Source organism: Thermobia domestica, chromosome 3 (assembly GCF_964235325.1).
Source record: "Thermobia domestica chromosome 3, izTheDome1.hap1.1, whole genome shotgun sequence".
In the NCBI taxonomy this organism is placed as follows: Eukaryota; Metazoa; Arthropoda; class Insecta; order Zygentoma; family Lepismatidae; genus Thermobia; species Thermobia domestica.
The window spans coordinates 114,990,568-115,016,213 of record NC_137456.1 but is presented as its reverse complement, the minus strand read 5'-3'; the positions used below and the strand labels follow the sequence as shown (position 1 = coordinate 115,016,213).

At 35.5% G+C, this 25,646-nt stretch overlaps 1 protein-coding gene across 2 annotated transcripts in view; it reads left to right on the top strand.

Moving 5' to 3' along the window:
- The window catches only part of LOC145680673 (uncharacterized), a 613,323-nt gene extending 592,389 nt beyond the window's left edge, over positions 1-20,934 (top strand). The window contains exon 4 of one of the 2 annotated variants that reach the window (XM_081751485.1): positions 20,592-20,934. In XM_081751485.1, coding sequence (XP_081607611.1) covers positions 20,592-20,919 — 328 coding nt within the window. In that variant the 3' untranslated portion in view covers positions 20,920-20,934. Of the gene's footprint in view, positions 1-5,540; positions 5,845-20,591 lie in introns of those variants that run through there. The other variant, XM_081751503.1, reaches the window with a different exon arrangement.
- The last annotated feature ends 4,712 nt before the right edge of the window (positions 20,935-25,646 follow it).

Genomic DNA, 25,646 nt, shown 5'->3' with positions numbered 1-25,646 from the left:
TGAAGAAAGTGAGAGGAAACGGGAGAATCCCGAGAAAACCCACGCACACGGTGTTTGTCCACCACAAAGTTCACTTAGCGCGAGCTGGGATCGAACAAGGGACTTCATGCACCAGAGGTGAACGTTCTACCACTGAGCTACTGCAAGGCTTACACAGAGTGGTGTATGCTTTTACGGAAGTTCCTGTGTAAAATATTGTGTTACAAAACCAACACAGAAACTATTTTTGTGATCCTAGTGTACCTGTATGACACAATAACGATTTGACGTTGCACTGTACGACAAGTTTAATATTTAGTCATTTTTCTAGGAATAAACTGATAAACTACTTAAATTTAAGTTGCTTAATTAGTTACTATTTAAAATGTATTTTAAAAATAATATATAAGTCAAATTCACTGAAAAGTAACTTCAGTTTATTAAAGAGTTGTTTTCTATATTAGGTAGTTTTTAACAATCTTATGTGTATTTCAAATTCGGTGTTAAAAGAACACCGTGTTTAAACCTCCTTTTAAACTGTTTGCTCAAGCTCGTAGGTAAGTATGTTTGTTTCAAACAGAGTTAACTTGTAAGGTCTTCTCAGAGGTCACACCCGGAACCTTTTTCTAATTTTTTAAGAGGAAAATGTAAGCATGCTTTCTCGAAAATACGAGGGTCATCCGGAAAGTGGTACCCGTTTGCGCCACATGAAGCGCTGACGACTCGGGGAGCCGTTGGGCAAGGTCAGACCGCGTCAGTGGCTTGTCTGCCTGCTCTGTGCGAGGTTGCATGACGCTAGCAGTGCCTGTGTTGTGTCTGTGCTCGTTTATAATGATTAAACGAATTGAGAACCCCACCAGTTGTGAAGTAAGGGCCGTGATTAAATGTCTTAATGCACGAAACGTTCGACCTTGTGAAATCCATCGCCAATTAAAGGAAGTGTATGGAGACAATGTGATGGACGAGTCGTCTGTTCGGCGCTGGTGTCGCAACTTCAACCTGGGGGGGGGGGAGTACACACGACGAGAAGCGTTCAGGGAGACCATCTGTCAATACAGACGATCTGCTGAGGTCAGTAGACGAATGCGTGAGGAACGATCGGCGCGTCACAATTGATGAACTCTGTGAACATTTTCCTAATGTGTCTCGACTTTCTGGCGGGAAAAAGATTTGACAGCGATGAAGAACTTAAACGAGTCGTGACCACGTATCTCAATACGTTGGCGGCGGAGGACTATGACGCTGGAATACAAAAAACTCGTCACACGGTATGACAAATGCCTCATTTTGCTTGGTGATTATGTGGAGAAGTAGTGTAAAGTATGCTCCTTCCAATAAAAATGTGTATATTTGTTAATATGTACTACCGTGTCTTTATTGCACAAACGGGTACCACTTTCCGGATGACCCTCGTATATACATCATACGAAAACTTGAAATCTCCTCATTGCTCTGAAGTGTTTGATTGATTTGTAACGTGTGAATATTTACGGACTTTTGCGATTGAAGAATGGTATCCGTGATTTGGCTGTCTGCGTGCGTCACACCCGGAACGCAGATTTTTATTTATTTATGTGAAATTAAATCTGAGTTGAAAACCAATATTTAGAAAATAGTAGAATACAAATATTTTGCCACTGCAATAACAACAAAAACTAACCTAAGATTCCTAGTTTTTTAAAAAATACTTCTAATGTCAGAATGTCACACCCGGAACTCCTGGATTGGCCGTAAATATATTGTTATAAAATATTTTTGATATTATTAAATTACAAAATAACTCATGTGTATTCTATTAATGTGAATAAAAATAAAGAATGTTAATAAATAAAATTTTAAAAATATAACTATAGTGGTAGATACTCAAAACAAAGAAATAAACAAATTAGAAATTTGCTTTCAAAGAAGTCGAGTCCGTAGAATATTGTGACTAATAAAACTGGTCCCACCTGAAGAAATTCTGGACTAGAGGGAATATAGGATAGTGCAAGAAATTTTGAATGTCTCCTTGATGTCCCCTTTGTAGGAAACATTTCTGAGAGTGCATATATGTTAAATTAATTATGTAGTGAAAGGCGAGAAAATATTTACAGAAATATCTTAATCAATAAGAACATGTAAAACCATAACAAAATTTAAATTTCTAGGAATCAATGAAGAAACAGAAAGTAGATACATTATGGAATATTGCATGTTACTATACCGTGTGGAACCTAGCCATCATGGATAATATCGAATAATAATAATATAATAAGAATACTTATTGTACAGTTGTGAAACTTGGACTCTCACTTAGAGTGAACAAGGTGAAGGTTTTTCAAAAACTATCAAACGAACAATTATATGAATTAAATATTTTATACAGTAAGGAAGTACTCGGCCATAACTACAGGCTCCAAAATATTATCTAGGTAATAAGGTATAGATAAGCAGGGTACGTCATTTACATAGTAAATACGTGTGAGTGTGTAGAATTCTATATGGGAATTCTTTGATAGAGCCCGTTATGTAGACCATAATAAAATACCATATACCAGAACTCTGAATTTTACCTAAACAAAGATCCTAAATGGATTGGTCCTACACCAATACTGATCACAGGATTGTTGTGACGTGTGAAGGAACTGCACGAAATGGAAAGAAGCCATTGAAAACCTTGTTAACGTCTGGCATAAACGTAACCAGCCGTTTCAAGCTGAATACATTAGAACTGTACTATTTAATTTCTTCTTTTTCGTGGTAGATAATTAAACGAGTTTTTCCAGATAGATTAAAAAAAGAAAAATAATTCATTCTCTAACTGTAAGAATGGACGGAACTTGGAAAGTTACAACCAGCGATGTGTATATATTATTAAATATGTTTTGTAGGATTATTGCAGTATAATGGGTGATATCAATAAAAATAAGTAACTACTCCTGAGAAGTCCTGCTCGAGAATCGGAGTAACTACACCTGGAGTATCTCCTCCCTCAATTTCGTATCAATAAAACAAGCCACTACTCAGGTCTAGTCTGCTCCAGATTTATGAACGTTTACTCGCGCTTCCTCTGCACGTAGCACTGAGTCCTATCAATAAAAGAAGTGATTACTCATTTCTCCCATTCATCGCGCAGTCATATCGTTGTTTTTACCCTATGGCGTAGTATCTCAAAAGCCATGAAACGGGCAAGTAGCAACGATAGCTTCAATCAAAGTGCATTTGTGGATATTCTAAAAGAGTTTCCAGTGGTACTTTCAAAGTCACAGCTACCAGAAAGTAAACGAAGGAAAGCCGAAACTTTGAAGGTAATTACAGTGAAATGCAACGAAATATCAAATACATCTACGACTGAGACACAAATTCAAAAGAGAATCTTTAATATTCGAGCGAGAATAAAACAAAAATAAAAAAAAGAAGAAAAAAACGGGAAAGAAGAAAGTAACACTGAAACCATGGGAATGAACCTATTTGAGCTGATGGATGTTGATTGGAATCCAGCAATATCAAGATTAACACGACAAGCGCATATCACGTGTTGTCCAAGGTCTTTGTAGATTGTTTGGCTTTAGAACGAAATCAGACACTTGGCTCCTTTGTTTTCTTTTTTAAATGTCCAGCCACCCACGTCATAAATCACGTCCATCTGATTGCGTTTTCCACACCATACGTGTCCCCTTTCGCCTTGACATAAACAAAATACATTCTCATGTATACACCCTTTCTATCAACGTTGAGTTGAGTTGATTATTAGTTTAACGTCCTTTTCAGTAGCGTGCCTATATGAGACAGAACCCACTGATTAACGTGGAATCCAAACCACATGAGCTCCTGGCGGGAATCGAACGCGGGTCTCCTATGCCAAAGGCATGTACGCTAACAACTTAGCCACGAAATAGCTCTTCCTATTAACGTATTACTCTCCAAAATACTAGGTTTCTTTAATGCCACTTGTGTATAGTCAAGTGCTCCGATAGCACAAGGAAATGTATATTGTTCTTGCCACTTTGCCTTTGCTGTTTGTATATTACGCACACTTCCGGAAACAATCCATTTTCAGGTAGTCATAGACAGTACTTTAAGCCACACCAGAATCCCCTGACATTCCGACCTGGAATCCCGGATCATTCACGTAACGCAAGAAAACCAAGGGCACCGATTTCTCTGTAAATTTGGGGGGGAGGGCATTCAGATGCAGAAGGTATATATATCAGGATTTTAAGACAAATTGCACTCTAATTATGCCAAATATTGTATATTCATAAATACAATAGGGGGCCCACATGAGCTTTGGGGGGCCCGAGCCCCCTGGCCCCCACAGGATCGGCGCCCTTGAAGAAACCCCGCATCTTTTCATCATTACGTAGTCCACCACCCCGAATTTCGGTTGATTCTCCTTAAAAAAATGTTGTGCTAATCACTACATTTTCCTTCATAAACTTATGCTTTTTGTAATCTCCATTTCCAACATTTCTATGCAGTTTATAAGTTTTTCTACGTAGTAAAACAATCATATACTCTGCCATATTTCGCACGGAGTCACCTATTTAGCTTGCTCCACAAATTTGGAGAAGTTACTAGCATCACAGAGGAGTCTTTGATTTTTATTGATATCAAACGCGGAGTAGTTACTCGGCTCGAGAATAGAGGTGTGGTTACTTCAAAAGGGCGGGGCTTCTCCGAGGTCAGCCGAGACGACTAGTGCTCAGTTCTCTTTTTATTGATACCAATGCGAGTAACTACTTCAAAATTGGGCGTAATGAGTAACTTCTCCGTTTTATTGATATCACCCAATGTGGGTGCGGAGGACTGTTTCGTCTTGAGATCATGATATAATATTGGATCGATGCAGAAGTTCGTGCGGTTCTTATATTTTATTTTTATTCTGCTGTTCTGTTAATTCAAATACAACATAGACATAACATAAACATATTCTACGAGTGTAACAATACATAGCATACATTTTACTGTCACTCACATTAACTCTTAATCACTCAGTGATGTATTCACCTCCACTATCTATGACCTGCCAACGTTCAGGTAGCAGTTCAATGCCTCGCCTGTAGAAATGTTTTGGTTTTGGCTGGAAGAAATCTGTTAGCCATTGGTCAAGAGAAGCTTCATCAGGAAACACTTACCGCTGAATGTGGTTAACAAAGAAAGCGGAAAGGATGGAAATCTGAGGGGTCAAGGTCAGGGGAGGATCGAAGAGTAAAATGTGACGGAAATGATCACTTTTCCCAACTTGACATCTCATATTAGTTTGAAATATATACAATAATACATTCACAATCAAGAAAACGTGTGTTTCACAACAAACAAACTCCAAACTACGGTAAAACAACGGAATAACGATAAAGATTCGCTTCACGCCGCATTGTTGCCAACCCAAAAGAAAATTATACATTGACCTAATACAACTCACAGCTTAATATTTGATATATTATAAACTTTTTGTGAGAAAAAAATATTGTTGTTTGTTGAATATTTACTCTCAATTTGAAGTTTGCTTACTTATTTACTTACTTCTATATTTGTTAAATTCAATATGACATAATGTTTTTTCTTTATTTCTTTTACAGCCTGTACACTGTCGTTGATGGCGGGAATCAGATGATCTCTAGCAAAAAGAAATGTCCAATGTGTTCCAAATTTATTCATGAATCCAATTTGAAAAGGCATATTCGCATTCACACTGGAGAGAAACCATATGAATGCACCGTGTGTCACAAAAGGTTCACTCAAAACGAAACAATGAAAAATCATATGAAAATCCATACTCCAGACAGACCTTACAGTTGTAACACATGTGGAAGAACTTACTCATCCGAAGAACAACTGAATGCTCATTCATTAAATCATTTTATATAAATGTGAGCTTTGCTGTTAATAAATATTTCACTTTTATTCAATGCAGGCTGATACTCATGTAGGAAAAAATATTTTTAGGGAAAATAAATTTTCGTTCATTAACCACAGGATATTCTTGTGATTAGTAATGAAACATATACTTAAACAGAAATATTGGTGATATACTTCATTATAAATTACGTAATTTATGACACTCAAGTTTCTAGGCCCTCGAAATGATGGTACCAAAAGAGAGAATTCTGTAGTGATTTTAGGGATTTTTCTACCCACTTTCAGATCTGGAATCAGTACTAATGATCAGGATTTGTTGCGCTGATAGTGCATCTTGGCGTACGCAAACGGAAATTAAAATTTATCAAATCTTGTAAATGTGATAGTGAAAAAATATAGAAAATAGTAAGGTTCAACGATTAAGAAGAAAGAACTTGACTAAATATGAACAAATGAAGTGGTGTACTCTGCAACAGACGATAGTAAGAAATGCAAAGTGTGAAACTAACAATAAATATATTGTTGTTTACCAATCGTCAGTGAATAATTCCTTACTTTTCTAAACAGTGTTACCGAACTACATTGCTCAAAACAATTAGGGAATCAGATGACAAATCACCTAAAATGTCATGCGAAATAGTACGACAACACTGTCTGTTTCAGGTCTGAGCACAATCAGTAGCAAGAATGCACAACGTGGAAAAGGACCGTTCCAAACACCTGGGCATATGACTAATGTCATGGTGCTGCCAGAGGGCATTTTGTAATGTGGTGCTACCAACGCGTTCAAGCTCCAGGAGTAATCTATCTATGTGAATTCAGTGCGGGGCAAGTCCACATAGTGAAATGGCTCAGCAGCGTGATTTGTTACAGTCGCTGGCTTAGCGAACTTATGGAAGGTTGGAAGCTGATCTCATAGTGAGAGGTGTCAAATACTTTTGGAGTGGCACAAAATATGATTTTTTGATTGAGGCGTCAACAACTGGAAGTGTTCCAACAAGACGAGGACAGATCCGTCTATGAGCAACTACAGCCAGAGACGATCGTTATCTCTTGTTAACAGTCCGGCGGAATCGGCAGCAACTCTGTTGCAGCAAGCGTTCCAAACAGCTCCAGGATGCACAATGTTCAGTCAAACGATCCGCAATCGCCTTCGAAAACAAGGCTTCTATGGACGTAGGCATGGTGTGTGTTCCATTAGTAGCACGACGCCATGCTGGCTGAAAATTGTGGGCGGAGGGACATAGTGGGTGGGGGCACAATGAGTGGAGCCATGTTGTGTTCTCTGACGAGTCGCGATTCAGTGTGGAACCTAACAACTGACGAGTTTTGATCTGCAGAGTGTGTGGAACAGGAAACAATCCCATGTTTGTACAAGAAAGATCCCAGTATCATGATGGCAGACTTATGATGTGGGCAGGAATCAGCATTGGTAGGCACTGCGCTCCATATCATTCTAAATTGCTCTTTGATGGCTCACAGATATAAGATCAGATCCTGCAACATTTTGTTCTGTCTTGCTGGTGTCGTTGCTGATTTATTCGTTTTTATGGATAACAGTTCTCCTTACAGACCTCGATTTGTGGATAAGATGCTGAAAGCTGAGGATATCGCTCGGATGATGTGGCCAGCATACTCGCCAGAATTCAATTCCATTGGGCATGTCTAGACTATGCTTGGCAGACGAATTGCGGCTCGGCCGTACCTCCAACAACTATTCCACAACTGGAGGTTTGTTCTTATGGATAAGTGGCACAATATCCCCCAATAACTCATCAGCAGTCTAACCGAATCCATGCCATACAAGTGCGAAATAGTGTTCGCTGTTGCAGTACTGGGGAACCTTACTGGGGGACCATACCTTACTGGGGAACAATTATTGTTGTTGCCGTGCCTGTTTGTGAGCAGTTCGAGAGGTTAACACATATTGCCTTTTTGTTTTCTGAGTCATATGAACAATGAATTTCCCTTATCTGATATTTCATTTGATTACATAACATTTTTGAGCAGTGCCATTTGTGGTCAGTGAAATTATGTTTTCACAAAGTTTATGAGATTAATTCGTGCATAGAAATTTCTAGAAACGGTCATTCCTAACTAATTACGCAATGGAAATGTGTCATTCTTCGCTATGGAAAGTGAGAGCAGTAGACATGCATTAAGTATTTGTTTGACAATTTTATACAGCTCTAGGAATTAAAGGAGTCTCCAAGTAAATAATTACATACTAAAAAGAGGAGTAATTACCAAACAATAGTACTTAAGGTTCCAGTAACAATAAAAATGTAACGTCTTCATTTTAGACAGTATTTGTCTCTCGTACAAATCATCCACGTATCGTTATCTTCTTGTGTAACGAAAACGTGAAAGGGCAAAACATTAAAACAACGAACGAATCATATATATTTTTTTAAAATTTCCGGTTGTGTTATTCATATTGTTAAACGCTTCATATTTTACAATGAAATAAAAACGTGTCATGAAAAAACATTTTTGTTTTCACACTTCCAGTAAGTATGATTGAAAGTGAAAAGAAATGGAATCTTTCAGTTTAACGTTCCACGATTATGCCCTTTAGGCTAAGCGAGACGATGATTAAAGCATGGAATGAAAATGTGGGGGAAAACGAGAATATTCCTAAAAACCCATGGAAATGATGATGTCCATCACAAAATAACTTGGGCGGGAATCGAATCAGGGACTACACATACCAGAGGTAAGCGCTCTGTCATTGAGGCACCGTGCATGGAAAAATGGTTGCATATCAAGACCGTAAATCATCTTTCCCAAAACTGAATGCTTGGATTTCCAACCATAAATGAAGACTCGCTGTAGAAAACAATGTAAGTGCCACTTTGTAATTGTTTCACTTATTTTATGTTTTAATACGTTTATACCTTAATTACATTGTCATACATAGCTTCACTTCGTTATATGCTAAGTTGTATTTCTAAGCAATAATATTTTATATTTTGTGACGCTTGGGTACAACTTACTATCTTTTGTCTCTACTGTTACAGTAACTATTGCTTTTGGCACTTACATTGTTTACTACGACGAGTCTTCAAATATGAAATGTTTGATTCGAGGAAGAAGAAACTCATCAGTGTCAGGTCTTCTGGCGACTATTCTGGAGCAGTCATTTGACTGGAATAGTGCCGAAAACGCCGCGCATGACGGATCAAGTCTACTTCGACGAATTTTGCTCACATCTGTCTGCAGCATTAAAACAGTTACGTCCTTGTCTTATAGTGCTGCAGCGAGAAACTGAACGAGTTACGTTCTACATCATCACATCAGTTCATCACCGAACGTTGTGGTGCAGGGTTCGATTTGATTGCAATCTTGATCGCGTTTAATATCCATTAACGACAAGTTGGCCAGCCACTGTTACATTGATAAGGTATTGGAGCCCAATATGTCTCACCTCTGTAGTTTCAGCTTAGGACCATTTTCCAATAGAACGAAATGTGTGATCATATGTAGCCGTGAACGTTCAACAATTTTACGGACTGGCACCATGTTCCACTGTTTTCTCGATTTGTGAACTCATCTGAATTTCCGCCTTTTGCAACGCTTGGTTTGCGAGTGTACAATGACTCTATTACAAGAGACTTTTCAGTAACATCAGATGGACGTTGGTAATGCTTCCAAACTGTATAGGTTTATACTTTTAGGAAGACGTTCGTAGAAAGGAAATTCTTCCTCTTTGTTTCTTATTGTGTCGTAGGAGTTATTGACATACGATGATTTCATGGGCTAATGAACTATGTATGTTCTAGTAGTCTTTCGAGGTGCCGTCGCAACATTATACAAAGCGGTAAGTACCATCATATCTCCAGGGCTGCCCTCAGTCGGGTTTCAGAGCGCAAGTTGCGTCCATGAGACTGTTCGGAGGACAATTGTAATTTAAAATGTTACAATCAAACTAAAGAATGATCAATGTAGGGTACATAATGTATTTTTGGGGGCGAAAAATGGTAATTTAGAGGTTGCTTCGCCCAAATTCTTGGGGGATGGTCACTCTAACAATACAAAAAGCTTGCACAAATTCTGTAATAGTTTGAGTGTAATATGCGATCAAGTTATAAATTATTAAGATTAAGGTTCAACTACACATAGTCCCCTTACTGGTTTAAGTAAGTGTTTCACTAGATCGTGAATGCTCTGATCGATAAACATTCGTGGTTTGCTGTGAAACCAAACTTCAACTTACTTTCGGTGCTTTTTTCGTTGTCCGGAAAACGTGATAGATCGAGCTATATGATGGATGACGGAAGATCTCTGCCCCAAATGAAAACTACACACCCCATTCGTTAAAAGCTGTTTCACCGTTTGAACACTGTATTGCGTGACGGTTACTTTCTTCACAGCTTTTTCGTGAAATGAAAAATTTAGCCCCCACTAACATCGACCACTATCAGAATTTTAATAACTACTTGCTGGATATTTTCGAGACGAATCATATCCACGCCCCTTCGCTAATATCGTTCAAAATAATATACGTTGATAGATGCATGGAAGATGGCAGGATCTACCAGTTCGGATTTTGAATTAGGTTCTAGTTACGTCATATAAATTATCTTAAACTTGTGTTCTTTTTAATCGATATACTTTCAATTGAGGTAAGTAAGAAAATTAGATGAGCTATTAGATGATGATAGAAAATTAATGAGCAATTATTTCTATCATGAAAAACAAACTGTTATGATAACCAAAGTTTATTATTACAAGCTGAAATGCCCATTCTTCTCACGGGGAGAATTGCTTTCTAGAAAATATTTGAATCTTCTTTATCCTTATCATATCTTTATCCTTTTCACAATGGAAGTGCAATGATAAAACTTCATAAGACTTTGTACTTTTCAGATTAATTTTTAAACACAATACATCCCCTAGAACATACCCTTTAATCAAAGTGGCGTGATAAAAACTTGGTAATAACTATGTTCCGAAAATAATTTCAAACAGGTCAGCCGATTTCCTGACTCCAAAAACTGTGGATTTGACTCGGTTTTGGACACTTTATTTACATTCCTTCTCACTCCTATTCCGATGGGAGGTGAATTTGATAAACGATATTTGGATTGTCACTATTCATCTCGGTGTCCTCGAAAACTATGGATTTAACACTAATACGAGGCCTGCTTGGAAAGTACCTGAAGTACTAGTAACAGTGCTCCTGTTATAGAATTCGAAAGAATAGATTTTTCTGTGTCAAAATTATCTTTGATTGTTTATTTAAGCCTATTTGTTTATTTTGTAGCAGCTTAAATAGTAATTTTGTGTAAGAAATTTACATTTTTCGAAAATAGTTTTAACACCAAAGTAATACATCGAACATCATCATTTGTTTTTGGGGATGAAGTACCATCCAATAGGTCCGTGTATTATCTCAGTGATAAATTTCATGAATGTTGGTAGGTATAGAATGAGGCCATGGGCTTGTAAGGTTTTGAAATAATGACACATACCCATGTTAGTATGTTGCTAGTTGATATGCTGTGCAAACAGTCAGTTTATGTAATAATATGAATTAAGATGTATTGATTGGAATCTAGATGAATATGGAATTTGTGGAATCCTAGTATGTTCTCTCAGTTAGGCGGGATCATGATTGGTAACGGATATGTTTGTTTTGTATTTAGAAATACTCGTACTACGATGTAGGAAATGGAAGTATAATTTGGATATAATATGACAATAAATGGAATTAGTGAAATGGAGTTAATATTATTTATAGTTGAGTATAAGTATCAACCTGCTAAACAGCATTAGCATATTGACATTTGGAATGTGGTTCGGCAAATACATCTAGGTATATAATAGGTAGATGTGCAGATTACGTTCAAGAGGTCCACGATTGAGCATTGGAAAGAACCAAACCTAACTTTGGCTTGTTACAATGAAGGTCATCCATTCACATCTGTTGTTGCAAGTAATGATGATGTGCATTAAATAATCGAGAGAGATCGGCATTTGATACACCGTAAGATTCAGACATCCTTAAACATTAATATGAAAACAATAATACGACTTTTCGTAGTCACCTGAACGTACAGAACCTTTCAAACCGTTGTATCCCATCCAACTTGACAGGAGCTAAAATAAATAAATAAATATAAATAAAAAAGCTTGTGTGAATGGGTGTAAGGAAATGCTCAAAAAATTTAACAGAGACCATTAGTCAAATTTGGTGTACTACAAAGTATATCGTTGCAAGGGACGAAACTTTAATTTATTCTTACGAACCTAAAACAAAACAGCAATCCATAGTTTTTGAGTCTTTCAAAATCAACCGAAATCAATGAAACATTGATTCTTTTGTTATACCAAAATATGGCAACCATAGCTTTAGAAAATCTAAGGCAAGAAGTGGTTTTAATTGCCAGAGATCATTAATGAATTTCATAAAACAAACCTAAATCGTGTCATTGTTCTTCACCACAGCAACATCAGTTTCCACTCAGCACACAAAACTGTTGATTTTTTAAACAGTAAAATGTCATATTAATGACTCATTTTCCGCATTCACTTGATTTATTTCCTAATAATTTCTTTTTGTTCCTATATGAGAAAAACAAGATGCATGGTGAGTGATTTGTATCGTCTGAAGCAGCTCTTGACGCTTCTGAACAGCAGTATCTGAGGAAGCAGCCTCAGAGAAAAAAAAAATCAAAATTGGTTTGAACATATGCAAAAGTATATCGATCATAAACATGAATACTTTGAAAAGCAATAAACCGTTTCTAAAATTTCATGTCTTTTTTTCATATTGATTGCAGAAACTTTTCTTGCAACCCATGTATGTGTCTTTTTTTGATTATTTTACACTTCGCCCCATTCTTCCATAGACGTGCTAATGGGAGCTGCGCTTCGACTTAAGCGACATGGAGAATGTCGCTATACATCTCAGTAACTCCAAAAACTATGGACTCGACACTAATATCGGTGGTTTTGATTATTTTATGTCACCCTGTAGAACTGCTAGATGTCTCTTACCCCTACAATACTTTTTCCAGATTGTAAGTCACATATGTATCAAGTTTTGTTGAAATTGCTGCTAGAGTTTTAGAGTTATTCTGAAACAGTACACATGTGTCTGTACAGGAGTGTACCAAGCAAATTTTTCTTGCGAGGAGGGCATAGCTTTCTCAAGGGGACCGGACTTTACACACTAAAAGCAAAACGAAACTCTTGTTCAGGGATGTGAAAGCATTATTAACTAACTCAACATCCATGAACTATATGCATGATACACATTATTATTATTATTATTATTATTATTATTATTATTATTATTATTATTATTATTATTATTATTATTATTATTATTATTATTATTATTATTATATTTGTACTTGAAAGATAGGTTTTGACACTACAAAATTACCCTAGAATTACAGATTGTAGGAAATGTCCCAATAAACTCTTCATAAGCGCAAAAAAAAAAAAAAAGTTGTTTTGGGGAGTTCGTTTGTTTGATTTCACGTTTATGTAAGTAAAAATGAGAGGAAGATCGAAGAAAAAATTAGATCACACTCAGACATTGTTATTCAGCATATAGTAAGAAGTTTCATTTAGTACTTCGTAGGAAATTTCATCGATATTTCAATATTGTGTAACTAAAGAAAACTGAAAAGAATTCACTTTATCTTGTGTGTCTTTCCTTCAATTCGCTCACTCCTGAGTGCTGAAAGAAAATACTAAACTTCGTACGGCAAGAACCCATGAAGTACTCTGGCCAATCATATGGCCCACATATCTACCGGCAAGCCACATAATACATAATGAATATAATATGTGTGTGTGTGTGTGTATGTGCAAGCCGCTCGTGTGGTATGGGAATCATTAGCGCCCTCCATGATGTGATTCTGGCTATGCTACTCATCAGTACTGCACACTAGTTATTGCATTTGGAAGGCTCGAAATTATTATAGTGCGACGTGCTTTTTTTCCTTTCATATCTATACTATTATATAAAAGAATAAAAGTGACTTTGGACAGGATTCAATTTGGACAATAAAAAATCTTTTTGCTATGAAAATAAGGAATAAGAAAGAATCTTTTTGAGATACGTATTCTAGCGGAGGGTAAAAGGGATTCACTCACCTTTGGATGAAGGAACTCTGCATGCGAGCTTTCCGTTAAACATAACTGAACACGCGTTTCAGTTTTTTTTGAAAATTCAACTCTTAAATAAGGAAAAGGGGAGGGGCAATTTCTATATTGCAAATTTCGACTCTATTCTGGAATTACCAAGTGTAAGGAATCACTCAAATTAGAAGTGTGGGATTCGATATTTAAACATTTAATTAAAAATAAAAGAATACATGTTTCCGAGAATTCTGTTTCTAATGAAGAAAGAGAGCAATTTTTATAATATATTTTCGATTCATTATACTGAAAAACATAATGTAAGTATTTGTTTAAGTTAATAATATAAAGTCCACTGCATAAACTTTTAATTGAAATTATACGAAAACGTATTACTGCCCTTTTAAAAAAATTGAGTCCTGAAATGGATAGTTTCTAGTATTAACACTTTCGATTCTTTATTTATAAAGTACCTAATGCGAGGATTCGATTAAGTTGGAGCTCTGAAATTCATTATCAGAATTCATAATCAAAATTGAGTATACACGTGTTGCAGCGTTTCCGAAAATTCCGTTTCTGAAGAGGAAAAGAGGGCCAATTTTTACAATATTCACACTTCTGGTTTTATGTCCATTAAATCTTATTCTTCCCATGCGAAGAACAGAGATTTCTACTTGTTCTATTATTAACATTCTTCATTTGTTGTAGAAAACAATGTTTAAATAAATAAATAAATAAATAAATACTTAACACACTAACTCCATTTGGGGGCCATGCCCCCAATTGCTCCCGTTTCCCCCCACGGTTACGATCGTCGCTGCCATTATCAGAAAAAAAATATAGTAAAAATGATTTTAGTTCTCAGGCAGTCGAACACTATCAAGTAAAAGCTATATTTATAGCCACAGTGATTATTCCCCCATTAGATAAACTTGCACCGAGGAATATAACATAGCTTCTAGAAAATAAGTCTTGAAGTTATTGCAAGTTTATTTTGACCCAAAGGCGAGATATGTATTTAGTTTGTGGTACACCTATTCTTAATCTGCACCGTAGATGTATCTTGTTGTAGATAAACGTATAACGTTTCGTAGGTTGAAATAATAAATAGTTTGAAACCGGGACGTGTTCAATAATACGCAAATAAAAATTTTAATTTCTCTTCGTACTAAATCATTTCTCTTCGTGTATAACATTTTTTTTTCTCCAAAACTGTTGTTGCAAGATCGCAATGTTATCTGCCATGTATTGAGATGATTTGAGATCTCTCTCGATAATAAACAGTAAAGCGCGTTCATGTTCACGTAATCACTATCCGTTTTCAAATAAAGGCAGGAAAGCAGATACGTAGCGAACGTAGCGGAGCGGTGACTGTTAACTATTAGGAATTAGCGTTACCTATAGACTGAGACGTATCCTTATATTATTATTATTATTATTATTATTATTATTATTAGTAGTAGTAGTAGTAGTAGTAGTAGTAGTAGTAGTAGGTAAAGTGTTTGTATTTTAATTACTACTGGTAGTTGACAAATAGATATATAAAAATGCATGAATTTCCGTGGCATTTGTACCGTCTTCTTTTATTTAGTGATCAAGTAGAAACATAGAACTTATGAGTAGTCATAACCTTCTGATTACAAGTACACTGGTTTGTGTTTATTTGAGAACACCAAGTAAAAATCCACGAATCTGGCCCAAGTTGGTCTATAAGAGAAACATAATTGTATTTAGTGGTGGTCACAACGTGACCCCTTCGCACTAAAGCAGATCTCATACACGGCGTTAAACAACATACAGAACTAACGTTTAGCACATGTAATCATTCGAGGTAGCCACACAAACAGGTGATCGGATGCTAAATATGTGTCCGGTATAATGTTCCACGCTCACAGTACCGGTATATCTTGACGTAGCTGGTGATTGTCCTGTTGGAGATTAGGCGCCGTCTCACTGTGTCCCATTCGGACTCGATAGAGTTTGGATAAGACGACCTAGCAGGTCTGAGTAGAGCACGTTGGGAGGTGGAGTCCCGCAATAGTACTAGGGTCTACGCAAAAATCCATGACATCATAAAGGTACAGCAAAATAGCTATATTTTCCTGAATGAAGACCAGAGAAGAACCTTATTAACCTCGTACTAGAAGGTAAGGTGTGGATTCTCTATTGTTGAGAACGAATACACAATAAATTTTCCTTCATTTCTACTTGTCTGCGGACATGTACACACCATCATTAAGGCCGAGAGAGAAACTATCCTCATAACCACTGAATACTGCTTCTTCCATTCGCCTTGACAGTGCAGTCATCCCAAAACCACGGAAGACCTTTCTTGGCATTCATCATGTATCAGAGATTATCGTGCAAAGCTGTGGTCCTTTTGTAACAATTAATTGTGTACTGTTCGTACGCTCATGTGGAGAATCAGTGTGATTCCACTGCTGGTATATGTCTTGTCAGGTAGGGCGACCGAAGCAAACAACAAACTTTCTGTTTTGGTGTTCATTGCAGGATCATCGGTGGTCACATCTGCTGTGGAAACTCTTTTCTTTCCTCTTGCACAATACGATGACACAGTAACACGTCATTGCTCAGCGAGCGGCAATCCTGCGGACGGATAACATGGACTCTTATGGCTCCAATATACAGCACGCTTGATATCATTTACGTGCATACTAGTCGTTTGCTAGCGTTGTTCTAATGTTAAAGGCGAAAACTGTAACTCACAGATAACGGATTTCCACACACAAGTACATTTATGTATCGTTCTTGTTCAACAACCTTCAAAGTTCTAGTATCATAGTTCTTACCGACACACAAATAGCCTGTTTTCTGCAGAAACTTTCAACAACCTGCTCTGAACACTGACCAGTGCGGTGAGGTATTCAAAGTTAAATCAGTGTTCCCTCTACAGACACATTGTCTGTAGATTGAATTTCGTTTGAGTCAGATGATTCATACGAAGTGCGTTACCAAGGGTGTATAAGAGTCGGATTAACAGAAATAGGGGGAAAACTCAGAATTTATAAACGGGGAAGATTTTTATTTTGTGAGACTATAGAATCGCAATGTTAAGAAATTAAATCAGGTGAGGGTCCACAGTTGATAGGAAAGCTTACGATTACGAAAATGAAAAATATTTAAATATAAGAAACGAAAATAAATGTATGTAGATTACATGAAGCGAAGCATCTGTGACAATTTGAAAAATGAACATAGGAACGTCCAGGCTTATGATAGCGGTTAAATATACACCGAGTTTCCATAAGAAATGTGAAGACGTGATGGAACAGAAATAACATGCTAATCAATTGTTTTGGACATAGAACGCCAATAAAACAAAATCATACGAAGATAGTAAACGCGAAGCTAGTGGTGTTATACGTTGTGGAAGCGAACCATCTCCTGTCCTCGCTTTTCTAATTTCAATCCAGATTATATGAGTGTCTCATCTCCATGAAGCAGAGACGATTTAGAAAAATTTACGTCGTATTTCACAAATATAGATTTTTTTACGAACGTTATCTGGAAATAGTTTTTAAACCAGGGATGATTGTTAAACTTCAAAATGCATCATTTTGCACAAGTGATATCTATATATGATATGATATTTAAATCAATACTCAGATTTTCACTTGAAAGCTTTCTCCTAATGTTTGTAAAGCATGCTGTAATGTTTATTTGTTCTAAACACACATAGTATACGTGTAGAACTAATTAATTTCAGCTTCAGCATACATTTTTATTTTTCATTCCAGAGAATCTAACTCAACTACCCATACCAGATCCATAGGAGAAGGAAAAAAGACGCATCAAAATCTACAAAGTTTGTTTCGTTACCGATGCTCCTGGTGCCCCAAGGCCTTTTATCAGTCCAGTGACTTAAAAAAGCACATTCGCGTCCACACAGGAGAAAAACCCTATGAATGTAACGTTTGTTTCAAACGATTCGCTGATAATAGCTATTGGAATAAACATATGAGGAAACATAAAACTTAAACTCTTTCACTGTAAGATGTGCAGTAGAATTGTTCCTACTGAAAATACATTGAAGTCCTATTCATTGTTTCAAAAAGGTATTTTTATCGAGTAGAAATGTTATGATACTTAGATGCTTATTTTACAATAATTTTTAAGTGTACTTATGTGTTTTCAATTCATACTTCCAATATTTAAATTTTATGGTGAGTCGTGAGATATATCATATCATAATTGTCAGAGTTGTTTTGAGTTGTTTGAGATTGGGTCAATAAGAGTCAGTCATTCAATTTTTGAATCAAATGTAATATTTACAATAAAATTCAGGTCGTTCTGTACAAAAATGTAAAATCATCCACTAGAAACATACTATATGTTCAGTTAAACACACATTAAAAATAATAGTAAGCTTTATTATGCTAGAAACTGCATTAACCTATTATTATTATTATTATTATTATTATTATTATTATTATTATTATTATTATTATTATTATTATTATTATTATTATTATTATTATTATTATTATTATTATTATTATTATTATTATTATAATTATAATTACTACAGTAGCTGAATAATATTCACTTACTTTTGATTACTACAGGACTCTAGATATTTTTTCAGAAATTCATAACTACGATTTCTTTAAAATTTGTGTTACTTCTATCTATCCTTTTTTCGTGTATGGGTAACCAGATATCGTGTTTAATAGCATTAGAGACTTCAGTGTAATATTCTTAATAGTCACTTTGTTGAGTTGGAACGTTATTAATATTTAGTTTGTAAGGAAGATATACAAGATGGAAGAAAATAAATTGTTATTTTATAGTTTTAGCAGTCTTAAATAGTCCTCCTATCGACCCTATTAAATGCCTAATATTCCTTTTTGAATTTTCTGTTTGCATCGAATTAGCTTACTAGGTATAATATAGGAAGGGCAACAATCTTATATACTTTCCCCCCTCGTTTTTACAACATTCAATCGAGATATATCCATTCATACTCCATATGCAAGCAAGTCTATTTGCCTTTTTGGAATTTATTTTGACCTTCACTTACATAAAATCTGAGTAGAGCTTCTGCAGTCAAAGTACAAATGAGTGGTCCCATGTCAAAACGGACTAACTACATTTTTGATGAAATTGAGATTAACTGACATTTTGTGAACTGATAGTTTTATCATGCCTGGATGAACTAAGTTTGTAGCGTCTTTAGTTTGCCAATGGATGGAGTAAGTTGTTTTGACGAGTATATTCTATATCGAGGGTTTAACTTTTCAGTTCTTAACTCAAATGTCATTCTATTTCAATTTCATCAAAATTGTAGATAGTCCGTTTTGGCATGGGACCGCCAAAATGATACCCTAATTAAAGATAACTACATACTAAGTCCGAAATTTGAAATTTTTGGTAATAAATTGTATCGGGAAAATTTTACACTTGCTTCTGACGTATGACTGTTTGATTCCTAACGAAGTGAAGATAAAAAAAGCAGTTTAATTACAAACGAAAATAATGAAATATTTTTTTTTGGTTGTAACAACTTTATGATGTACTAGGGTTTTATAAAGGAAATAAACATCTTATATTACAATATAGGAATAAGTTCCTATGGCGCGTTCCTTGCTAGTATCAATTATGTTAGATGAAATGATATTTCATTATTTTAGGCAAGTCAAAATATCCTAACGAATAATATAATACAATACGTGCCTTTGTAATATATATTTTCTTTATTGAGGGTTGTTTAAAACGGTCGGTTTAATAGTTTGAAACTTTGTCCTAATAAAAACGCATTATTGTTAGACATTTCAAGGAAGGCATTTAGTTTCTTTTTCTATATAGCATATATAGTTTGACTACAGTCAAAGGCAAAAACAAAAGTCATGCAATACATAATTATTTTTAAATAATGTATTTCAGTTATAGCTGTATTGCATTGCTTTTGTTATTTTTCTTTGAGATTTTCATTTTTAAAAATTAATATCTAACCTGATAATTCTACTGTAGAAGAAACACTTTATAGAGACCGCTTGGATGCCGTGTGGCATAACTCCAAAGTGGAAATTTTCCAGAAGTAAAATTCGAAGTTCAACATCTCATGAACTATTCATATTTCTTTTATATTGACCACCAAAATCAAAACTATAAACTTTATGGTTTTATAATTTACAAAAATATTTTTTTTTAAAAAAAGTTCCCATCTCGAGAAGTGATTGAATACATTATTTCATTTTTCTCATTTTTTGGAGTTACACCAACTTGGCATCCAAACGGTCCATATGTGTGTATGATCGAATATAGAAACGTGTTGAACACAACAACCAGTTTATGTGTATCTTTGTTCGCTGGTCGTTTGGATAAAATTTGTAATATGAAAAAAAATTATAAACAAGATAAAATACTATTATTTACTATTTTCTTAAAATTTCTTTATAGTATACTTTTAATGATTACAAACATTTAGTATTTGTTAAATTGTAATAGTAAAATTTGATTTGTAATAATAAAAAACTGAAACCTAATAGTAAGATTGTTTCCTTTTTTACTGATTGCCTTAAACTGTCGTGTTTTATGAATGTTTTGTGTAGATTAAGTGTTAGTTTGTTGAACTTTGAAAATTTGAAAATTTATTTTATAAAGGGATTTGCAAGAATGAAATACTAAACATGACATTTTATTTTTGTTTCCAGAGAACATGGCTTACCAGCCCATTCCGTACTGATCAGAAGTAGCAGAAAAACACTTCAAAATACTGGGAATGTGCTCTCTTATCAATGCTCCTGGTGTTCGAAGGCCTTCTATCAGTCTAGTGACTGGAGAAAGCACATTCGTGTCCATACTGGAGAGAAACCGTACGAATGCAATATTTGTTTTAAACGATTTGCTTATAACAGTGGCTGGCACAGACATATGAGAAATCATACACCGGACAAACCATTTCATTGTAAAATTTGTGGTAGAAGTTTTGCTGATGAAGAAAACTTTAAAGTTCATTCAGTTACTCATGATCTGTCGTAAGGAATAGTAGTAGCATTATGGCTCGCAATGTAAAAAAAAGTGTTAAGTTCTCTTGTGTTTTGAATAGCGGATTCACGTCTCAACTTATACATTGTGTGAACTTAAATGTGACTTGGTTGTTCTTCAAAGTACTTTCCCTTGCTATCACTCTGAATTACAGTATAGCATCAATTATTCGAACATCTGATCGATATCACAAAATGAAAAAGAAATCAGTTAAAATGAAACTTATTGAATCCAAACTGTTTGTATGTGTTCGTAAAAATATAATTTCCGTAAAATTTCTTTCTAAATTACCGTTAAAATTTACATTTTTACATTTACATTTAATTTGAATTTTCTAAGTGTTTTGTAGTAAAAATGAAGTAGTCACACGCTTGCGTATCAAACGCACTTATTTAACCATTTCTACTTACTGCGTAGAATAAGGCATCTGCATTATGAAAGCGCATCTTACCGTGTCAGTATTCGACATGGGCCTACACGCATTGAGTATCGTAGATACTAAAAGATTAGAGAATATTTATCTAATATTCTAGACGTGGGATCAACAAAATTATTTTTGGAAGAATTTACATAAACGTTAGATTTTTTCTCACTGAACGAGAGAAACTCATGATAGCGCGGCGCAGTCGACTAAATCAACTAGTGCATGGTTGCGGAAAGTATAGCTTTAAGTGAATACGTAAGCAAACTTCGTTTAAGTATGAGATCTCCCTATGCGGTTAAGATACGCGCCTTTGGCCTGGGAGTCCCATGTTCGATAGCAGAAGGAGCTCATTTGGTTCGGGTCCCACGTTAATCTGTAGGTCCACATCTAATATAGTCTCGCTGCGGAAAAGGACGCTAAGCTCAACATCAATCAATTGTTTAAGCGTCAGTATATGTCGCCATGAGTAGAGCGGGCACAAAAGTGACAATTGCAGCATGAGCATTTTGGTGGACTTTCGTCGATAAATACCAAAGTTCAATTACTGTAGTTGATGAGGAAGAGCTAAAGAGTTGATTTTGGATGCCTTACCAAGCAAGGACACAAAAGTACTGGTCCGAATCCTCATAATACTGTAGATAAATTCTTGATAAAAATTGTTAATATTTAAGAACACAATCACGAACCACGAGATCGAAGCTCTCAATATTCTCGTGACAACCGGAAGAATTTTGTTCGATCACCGCGTGTGAATTTCGTCAAGCGGTTGAAAACAAACTCAACGGTTAAGATAGAAGGAGCTAATTTAGTAGAAATCATATTATTGCCATGATGTAGTGCTCATTCCAAAGTATATGATTACTGATGGACCATAAATCAGCGATACTGGACAAACTGGAGGAGAAACTATCGATTATCGAGTAATTATTCTTGGAAATCCGCAATGCTTCAACATAATACTAAGAAATGTAATAACAAACGAACTGAAACAAATAATTCGGATGCTAGTAATACACTTACTTCCGGTCATCAGGAAGGAACCAATTCTACTGAACCCACTACCGACTTTAACAACTAACAGGAAAAAAGGAACGCATCCGCATTACACGGGGATCCAAGGTCGCTACAAAAAATTTAATTACTCGTGCCCAGAAATGTATAATCATTTCAATAATACTATTTAATTAGCCATTCAACAAGAATAACCGTTTTCTGTGTTTATACTATGGCAATTTTATTTTCAATCACGATCCACAGTTGTTCGATATGATGAGATCAGCACAGTTCAACAAGAGGATTCACATTGCCAACAATCTAAAATTAAGCTAATGGAATAACCTGATTCGGAACACTTTAAATTTCAGAACTCAGTTCTGTTTGTTCAAAATATTCGGAGAGTATTTGAAAGTTGGCTATAGGTAGTGTCGAAGAAACTAGTTCCCTCATTGGTATTCAAAATAAATAATCAAGGCCATTTTGAATTTTAAAATAGTGCTTGGCGTATTATACCTCATGGAAAAACCCTAAAGAAGGATGTGATCAAAATTATACAAAATTGTGTAACATATTCGAAAACCAAGCCCCCAAATCGAAATATATCTAGGCAGGAATATCATCCGACTGCCAAATTTGCGCAGGTCATATTTGCGATTGACTTGGAGGGGGAACTACTACTTAGAGAAGGTTACCAGTATGTTTTCTTAGTAGTTAACATTTATTCCCGATACACTTGCTTCTTTTCGTTAAGAAACTTCTAAAAAGCAGCTGAAATTCTAAAAACTCTGGAAAGGTAGGTACTATTTATGTTTTTTCCGCACCCATCCGTAATCATCACGGACCAAGGTCCTCAGTTTCTCTTTTGGACACAATATTCCCGTGAAAGAAATATCAAAGATTGGCAGGCATCTCTATATAATCTTCTGTAATTATTGTGTTTTAGTCATGGGGACTTAAAATTTATTAGTCATGAATGATAATGTATTATTTTATAAATAATGATCTTCGAATAGAGGATAAAACATTAAATTTGAGAAGACAAACTGAATATTTACTGTGATAAAATTACTGGATTTAAGTAAAATGTATGGTTTTTCAGTTTTCTTTCGTTAGTGTGTCTTCTTTTCTAGTAAATTAGTACTTTTCAACTTAAGTTTCGTTCCTAAGTGCTTGTGTCAAATTTGAATAAAAGATGTCTTCTTTCTGTATATAAGGGAACTGATAATTGTATTCGAAAAGAAGATAAGGAATAGCATACTAATTAATTACTTATTAATAGCTATGTTTCCATAGCAATCAAGATGAAGTGGTCATGCGCTTGCGTATCGAACACTTTCATTTAACCTTCTACTGCTGCGCAGAATAAGGCGTCTGTATTGTGAAAGTATATCGACCTTCTTAGTATTCGGTATAGGTCTATTTGCATTGGATATCGTGAATATTGAGATATCAAAGAATAACTGCTCAATATCCTTCATATCAGTTGTTGTTTTTACTTACCGTGTTTTATTCGTGCAACTGAGGTTGACAACGCTTTCTGATTACTTTGTGGCTACTTGATATTGACGATTGAAGCAAACAAACAAACAGAGCAAACAGCAATTTTCTAAGTTGAGAAACTGATCCGTACAGAGATTGAAACCATTATTTAAAAATTTAAAATTATTTTGGGTGATCTACTTAAAGGCACCAGTTACAACCCACAGATTAGTCTGTTTAATGTGACAAAGAAAGGAAATTTGAAATTATTAAGTAGTCTACAACACTGCCTATATTTATGTTTATTGTAGGAGCCGCGGTGGCTCAGTGGTAGAGCGTTTACCTGTGGTACTTGGGGTCCCGGGTTCGATCCCAGCTCCCGCCAAGCGAACTTTGTGGTGGACAAACACCGTGTGCGTGGGTTTTCTCGGGGTTCTCCCGTTTCCTCCCACTTTCTTCATTCTACCATTTCATTCATTACTCATCATCACCGTCTCCTTTAGCCTAACCGGCATAAGCGTGGGACGTAAAACTCAAGGATTTCATTTCATTTTCATTTCATTTTTTATGTTTATTGCCTTTAATATACTAATGAATCTATAATAATTTCGAAGTATCTGCAATAATAAACGCTGGCAACTTGCTGTAGAATATGTCTAAAGTTCTTCTTACGTGATTAACTCCATGTATGGATGAAATAATCAGATATCACCAACGTCGCATCAAAGATCATATGATAATATTTAACCAGATATTCTATATCAGATAGACATACTGAATTAAGAATGAAATATGATGGCAGAAATATCTTATGTCTTTGAAACAAGAAAACATCCAAGAAGATCCAAGAATCCAAGAATCAAAGAATCCAAGAATGTTATTATTTGTTAAGGTTTTAGCGTCTCTTTTCAGCACCGAGGCTATATGAGATACATGTTTAGTGTGGTATCCAAACCATCGTAAAGTGTTCAATTTTTACGCTCTCCTACCGAGAACCCAACCTCGGACCACGTTCACTTGCCTTAGGAAAAATACTAACATTATTACAGAGGAATAAGAAGAAATATGTTATGCTTTTAGAATTCTTAACGATATGATATTGGAATATACGTATCTACGACTCTTTTTAATTTCACTTAATAGAATAGGCAATTAATAAAATTAAAAGTAGAAAACAGAGAAAACTTAAACTCAATCGTGCTTACCAGCTTGTCGTGAAGATGAGCGATATAGACTCGATATGCTTGCATAAGGTGATGTCCACCTGACGATGCACAGAGAAATTCTTCCTGATTCAAAATACGTATCTGAAAGTGTTCAGTGGTAATTCAAAACTCATACTGTGAGATCAATTCCTACTGAATAATTTAGAAACTAACTATTAACTAACTATATGGCCTACGAAAGCCGGAGGTTCAATGTCGCGTTCACAAAAGTTCTGCAGTGATTTCTGTCCTTAGACAACTGGATCCAGTTTCTACTTTGTATTCCTATTTCTGCGAGATCTATCTTAATATTGTCCTCCTCCTCTGCGTCTAGGTCTTCCTAATAGTCGTTTTCCGATTCAATTTCCAGTTAAAACGTTGAAAGTGTTCCTACTTTCTTCCATTCTGGCTACATGACCTGCCCATCTGACAAGGGAACATCTTATATTGATAGTAGCATTGTCCAATCAAACAATGCGCAATCGATAGAGGAGTGAAGAAAAGTGAGAAATCCAAAGTTTTACGGGCCGATACCCAGAGAGACAGGAGATACAGAGGAAAGGATCTAGAATAATGTGAAAATAGCAATGTAAAAGATACACTGACACAGAAAGAAC